General features: G+C 35.5%; 1 protein-coding gene across 1 annotated transcript; it reads left to right on the forward strand.

Annotated features, from left to right (window-relative positions):
- Positions 1-437: 437 nt before the first annotated feature.
- Positions 438-5,939, forward strand: LOC126609765 (ent-kaurenoic acid oxidase 1-like). Its single transcript, XM_050277698.1, has 9 exons — positions 438-930; positions 3,466-3,943; positions 4,037-4,303; positions 4,624-4,713; positions 4,799-4,877; positions 4,996-5,102; positions 5,196-5,317; positions 5,421-5,566; positions 5,690-5,939. Exons 1-8 carry the CDS (start codon positions 668-670, stop codon positions 5,524-5,526), a joined length of 1,512 nt encoding a protein of 503 aa, XP_050133655.1. The 5' UTR covers positions 438-667; the 3' UTR covers positions 5,527-5,566; positions 5,690-5,939.
- Positions 5,940-6,379: the final 440 nt, after the last annotated feature.

Consider the following 6,379-nt stretch of genomic DNA (forward strand, 5'->3'; position numbering starts at 1 on the left):
TGAAAAGCCTAGATAGGCTGCTCATGAGGATCCAGATCGTGAGCTCAGGAGAGGATCCAATTTCAGTTAAAAGAATCAAAGACAATTTTATAACAAGACAAAACAAAAAATATAGGTAAAGCCTTAAAGGGCCGGCACCTATACATGTCTCTATCACAATTTCGTGTTTTTTTTTTCAGTTCATATATAATTTCTCTTCTCTCTTTTTTCTACTTTTTTTTTTTATGCAAATTTTTTGAATTTTCGCTGGGAAAAAAAACTTTCTACATTTTTGTTTATATGGGAAAAACAAATCACAATTTCCTTTACATATTTTATACCGCTTTGGGAATTTAGTTAATTTAGAATCTTCTTCGTAATTATCATATGTATTATAATAATGTAATTTGAAATTATAATTAATATAAAATTCCTACCTGAATAGAATTTAATATAACCTTGTATATATATTGTAATATCTCCCCACACATTAATACAAGGAGCTATATTTCTAGCCATGCCTAAATTGTATATAAAGGAGCAAACATAGAGACACGGAAACAGACAGCCTGAGGGATATCACTCAAACTTTGAGCTTCTTCTTCTCCCTCTCTCTCTCTCTGTTTATTATTCACTCCCTGTTTCTTAAGTGAGTGAATAGTGAGTCATCACAAAGCATAAGAAAATCATGGTGCTGGGTTTGGTGGTGGGTGTGGGAACGGGGCTGGCTTCCATTTGGATGTTACTTCTGTCGAGCTTTGTTGGTCTTGTGGCCTTCTGGTGGCTTATCAAGAATGCAAATCGGTTGCTGTATGAAACGCAGCTGGGTGAAAGGCAGTACTCCCTCCCACCTGGTGACTTGGGCTTGCCTTTCATTGGCAACATGTGGTCCTTCCTCAGAGCTTTCAAATCTAACAATCCTGAGGCCTTTCTCGACAAGTTTGTTTCCAGGTCAATTTCCACCTCTCTCTTTCTCTATCTATATGTTGGTTTTGCTAAAGTTATATTGTTCTTCTTATGTTGTTTGATATTCAGTAAAAAAATATGACTCCGAGTACCAATTTACATATCTGGTACATTCTCGATATACACTGCATTCTCTATGCGGTGCTGTAAATTGATGTTGAATTTACCAATTTGGCCCAACAAGGGAAAGTTTGTGCTGTACGTCTGTCTTACCATACTTAACCTTTAGTGAAGTAGAGAATAAACAACGTTACCAAAAAAGTTTTTTTTTTTTTTTTTTTTTTTTTTTTACAAACAATATTATCTAGATGGAATGGGCTTAACTTCATATTAGGGTAATAATAATGTGGTTCAAATTCTCCTTTGACAAGAATCGAATCTAAGACCTCTCACTTTCAAATGAAGAAGAATATATCACTAGACCGTAGTACTAAATGATACAAAAAACAGTTTATAGTTGGCCATTTTTTTCACTTTTACTGTCACATTTGTAACCGCAGGTTTTTTCTTGTAATTTACTTTTGTAACTGATTTTTCTGTGCATATTTCATACTTGTAGAGGACAGTTTCCAAAATGTGGATCACTGCGCACCACACTTCATGCAAATACTCCCAAATTTTCACCGTACCTTATTTTGTATGTTTTCTGCACAAAAACCCTTGTTTTTTTTTTTTTATAAAAAAAAAAAAAAAAAAGAAAAGAAAAAACCCTTGTTTTTGGCAGTCAATCCCCAACCGTTACTCGTGATCTTCAGCAGTGCCCCACAGGCTTATTCAACCCCACAATGTGCATGCTTAGGAAGGCTCAATGCCTTCTGCTACAGTAATTTTTTGTGTCGTGTAAATTATTCTCTTAGTAAATACGTTTCACACATTCTCTTAGTTTTTACGGTACAAGTAAATTGTTCACATAGGATTTTAAACTAGAAACTATCAAAAAGGTAAGTTGAATTTGTGTCAAGTACATATTTTAACATGACGGGTTTTTATTTAACCTTTGATAAGACGGGCTTATCTCCTCCTTCTATGTCCCACACACTAATTGTACATGTGGGAGTCATAGACAGACAACGGGTGGTGCATGTTAAACCAAATTGTCCATGTAGGATGCTAGAACTATAAAATATCCCAAATCATGTTTACAAAAAATTTGGGTTAACAATAGACATTAAAAGAAAAGATGTTTTTATGTTTTGTATTTGCAGCACTCTCTTTCCTTGACAAAATTGTTTCATCATGTGGTTTTACCGAGTCAGGTTTTAACGAGGTCATTCCTTTACGCGTTTAGTTGATATTTATCTAATGAAGATTCAATTCACCTTAAATAAAGAAAAATAAAATAAAATGGTTTTAGAGTTTAGTCTTCGATGGGTTGAGAATGTCTTCATTTTTGTAACGCGATGATTTGGTAAAGTTGTTGATATTTTGAGTTAGTAGCCTAGTTTAATTTCAATATGCTTCCCCCACGTCATCAACTACTTGGCATTTTATGACCAAAGAAACCATTTGGCATTTAAGTGCAAAAGTGAGATATAATGGAGACTCATTCGGAATGACGATGTGGAACTCCATTTCCAAACATTAAGAATAAATTCCCACCTTGTTGAGTTGATTGACTAACTGCTTTTTCTCCAAGTGATTCTCTTTAGAAACTGCTTTTAATATTCTTCTTTATTTTTTACCTTTTCTAAAATAAAAAACTAACAGAATTAAAAAGTTTAGAATTAAATAATATATATGGATGCTAGAAAACGGAAAGGGATCCTCGGATCCCTTCCGCCTAATCCACCAAATCAGAAAATTTGTGCTATTGAAATTTGTTCCAATGGTTACAGGAACTCATTTTAAAAGTTATAATAACTTCAACCGTTGGAACAAATTTTAATGATACAGATTCCCTAATTTGGTAGATTAGTAGGAAGGGATCCGGAGATGATGCATTTCTCTAGAAAACTACCCTGAAATAACAAGTTGACATTGTGGCTAGCACTATAGTCTGTGAGATTTAGAAGCAGCAAATATTTTTGGTCCAAACCTGCATGCTTTTGTAGGGTCACCATGTAGCAATGTGTCACACTCATTTTTTTAATGGGAACTTTAACGAAAAGTTCCTGTTAATATTCATTTTAACGAAAAATCATAGATTTACACTAAAAAGTCAATCCTGGTACTATTCACTTTAACCTTTATTTTATCTTTATCATTAAAACTCAAAGTTTTCAAATCTTTTTCATTAGTTTTCATTTTTTTTTTAGTGTCGGATGCAGTGTGCCTAATTCACCCAATACAAATTGGTACATGGATGAAAGAACATTATTCACATGTACCATAATGTTGAACAATGTGAATGGAAGAGTTTCTTAATTTTTTACACATAAGCTCTTCTTTGGTTGACTATTTTCATTTGAATTATTGACAGTTAATTATCGGCTTAGTTTCAATCATCTTGTGTGTGCAATATGTTTCTCCTTTTTGACTAACTTCAGTGTAACTTTGTTGCCTTGTCAATGAACAATGCAGATTTGGGAAAACTGGAATCTACAAGGCCTTCATGTTCGGGTTCCCAAGTATCATTGTTACAACGCCTGAAACAAGTAAAAGAGTTTTGACTGACGACGATGCATTCAAACCCGGGTGGCCTGTTTCTACTGTGGAGCTAATTGGAAAGAAATCATTCATTGGTATATCTTACGAAGAACACAAACGTCTAAGGAGACTAACAGCAGCTCCAGTCAATGGTCACGAAGCATTGTCTGTGTACATGAAGTACATTGAAGAGATTGTCATAACGTCCTTGGAAAAATGGTCCAAACTGGGACAAATAGAGTTCTTAACTCAACTCAGAAAGCTTACCTTCAAGATTATTATGTACATCTTTCTTAGCTCAGAGAGCGAGCCAGTCATGGAGGCTTTGGAGAGGGAATATACAGTACTTAACTACGGAGTTAGAGCCATGGCAATCAATCTTCCGGGATTTGCATACCATAAAGCACTTAAGGTGAGGAACTGATAAGTTGGGTTTTTTTGTTTCATAACTTAGACAGTGGTGTTTGTAATGTTTTAGCATTTAACTGAGTTGTTTCCATTTTAGGCTCGGAAAAATCTTGTTGCTATATTTCAATCAATTGTGGATGAGCGAAGAGCTCAAAGAAAGTCCGGAAACTACTATGTAAAGAAGAAAGATATGATGGACGCTCTGCTGGATGTTGAGGATGACGATGGAAGAAAACTTAACGATGAGGACATTATAGACGTACTGCTAATGTACTTGAATGCAGGCCATGAATCTTCTGGCCATACCATAATGTGGGCTACCGTTTTCCTACAAGCAAACCCAGAAGCTTTCCAGAGAGCTAAGGTATTTGAATTAACATATTTTTGGGTAGTTCATCTTGAATGTAGTTTTTTCCTTTGTCTCATTTTTCTTTTGAATATTAGGGGACTGATTTACCTGTGCAGGCGCGTTGTCAACCATAGCGACAAATTTTAGCTTTCATTTTGCATGCGTAATCAATCCACTTAGATTAGCCCGCATGTTTCAAATTAATAGATATTTATGTTGTTAAGATTGTTCAATGAAGAGAAGTGATCGTTTCCTTGATATCTTTTGACGAATTCTGGTTTGATAACTCCTGAATACTTCAAATTGATTTGATAATCATGTTTGGACAACTTTAGGCTGAGCAAGAGGGGATTCTCAAGAGGAGGCCACCAACGCAGAAGGGCTTGACACTCAAGGAATATCGAGAAATGGACTATCTTTCCCAGGTAAAAAAAAAATGGCTTCATTTTCATTTTTGTTTTTATTCAGCTGTTGCCAAGTGGTTCCAGCAAACTGTTTTAAACTCCATAGGTGATAGATGAAACTCTTCGCGTGATAACATTCTCACTCACCGTCTTTCGAGAGGCAAAGAAGGATGTCAAAATAAACGGTAGGTTAAGATTTTTTTTCATATGTATTTTTACTCTGCATAAGTATCTTCACTCGTTACACATTTTTCTTCAAATAACTGCTAGATCTCAGAAATTTACTTAATATTTGGTTTTCAGGTTATAGCATTCCCAAGGGCTGGAAAGTATTGGTTTGGTTCAGGAGCATTCACTATGATTCTGAATTATATCCAAACCCAATGGAATTCAACCCTTCCAGATGGGATGTAAGTTTTTAAGCACTATAATTTACTAATAATTATGACAAACAATAATTTGTACTTACATCTGACTTGGTTTATTGCTTTCTGCTGGCCCAGAATCACACACCAAAAGCATTAAGTTTTCTTCCCTTTGGAGCTGGAAGCCATCTGTGCCCCGGAAATGATCTTGCTAAGCTGGAAATAGCTATTTTCCTACACCATTTCCTCCTTAATTATAAGTGAGTACTCTTAACCAATTGCCTCTACAAGACTAAAATTGGAAATCAGTTGTTATATTTTTAATCATCTTCTAATGTTTCGGTGATTTGATCAATGCTGCAGGATGGAACGCACTAATCCGGGATGCCCCTTGATGTACTTGCCTCATACTAGGCCTAAAGACAATTGCGTGGCAAAAATCAAGAAATGTGGATCTGCAGGGGCATGAGAGCATTGAGAGAACAAGAGAACTAAGTACACAGATTAAGGTATATATTTCATACGTAGGTTATAAAAAAACAGCGTTTTTTACGGCCTAATATATTTGACCTAGGTCATATGATTTTAGTTGGCAAGTTTTGAACTTAGATCCTCTGTCCATCTGTTACCAGACCAGGAGCCATGACAGCAACTAATCCTTACTCAGAAGTGTGGCTGCCGGGGAGTTTTCGCACAGCAGCTAGCTAGTTTTAGTAGTTAATTTAGAGTTTATTTATGTTTCAGTGGGAAAGAGAGCCTAGCATGCAAACTAAGCTATAAGAGCTGGTACTTGTGCATCTGCACGCTTGTTGAATGTGTAACCTTGTTGTCCTCGCTTAATAAAACTGCTGGACATTGTACCAAGCACTTTTGTACCTTTTATTTTAGGGTTTTTATCACAAATGATCCCTGAAATTGACTCAGCCCATCAAGTGGTTCCTGAAATTGAAAATCAATCAATGCAGTCCTTGAAATTGGGTGTCATAAATCAATGTGGTCATTCTGTCACTATTCCGTCAAAAACTTTGTTAAGTGCTGACGTGGCACTTAAATGGATCCCAAAAATTTAATAAAATATTATTTTATGAATTAAAAATATTTAAATAATAAAAAATATTTTTTTTATAATAAAAAACTTCAAAAAAAAAAAAAAAAGATGCTTCCTCTGCAACAACCATGGCGTCTCCTCCTCCTCCTCCCCCCTGGTTCTTTCAAGCCCAACAAGTCACTCACTTTCAAGTTCAGCCTTCTCGATGGGGCTGTGTTTGGCTACAATTACATTTGCAACGGTGACAATGAGTGATGAGTCATGGTTGATGATT

This window comes from Malus sylvestris, chromosome 2 (genome assembly GCF_916048215.2).
Source record: "Malus sylvestris chromosome 2, drMalSylv7.2, whole genome shotgun sequence".
Classification (NCBI taxonomy): Eukaryota; Viridiplantae; Streptophyta; class Magnoliopsida; order Rosales; family Rosaceae; genus Malus; species Malus sylvestris.

What these genes read in the sequence shown, in the direction of transcription:
- LOC126609765 (XM_050277698.1), top strand. Translation starts at nt 668, where the DNA reads ATGGTGCTGGGTTTGGTGGTGGGTGTGGGAACGGGGCTGGCTTCCATT. An exon ending in CATACCATAAAGCACTTAAG is followed by an intron (nt 3,944 to 4,036) that starts GTGAGGAACTGA and finishes TTTCCATTTTAG; the next exon opens with GCTCGGAAAAATCTTGTTGC. An exon ending in TCAACCCTTCCAGATGGGAT is followed by an intron (nt 5,103 to 5,195) that starts GTAAGTTTTTAA and finishes CTGCTGGCCCAG; the next exon opens with AATCACACACCAAAAGCATT.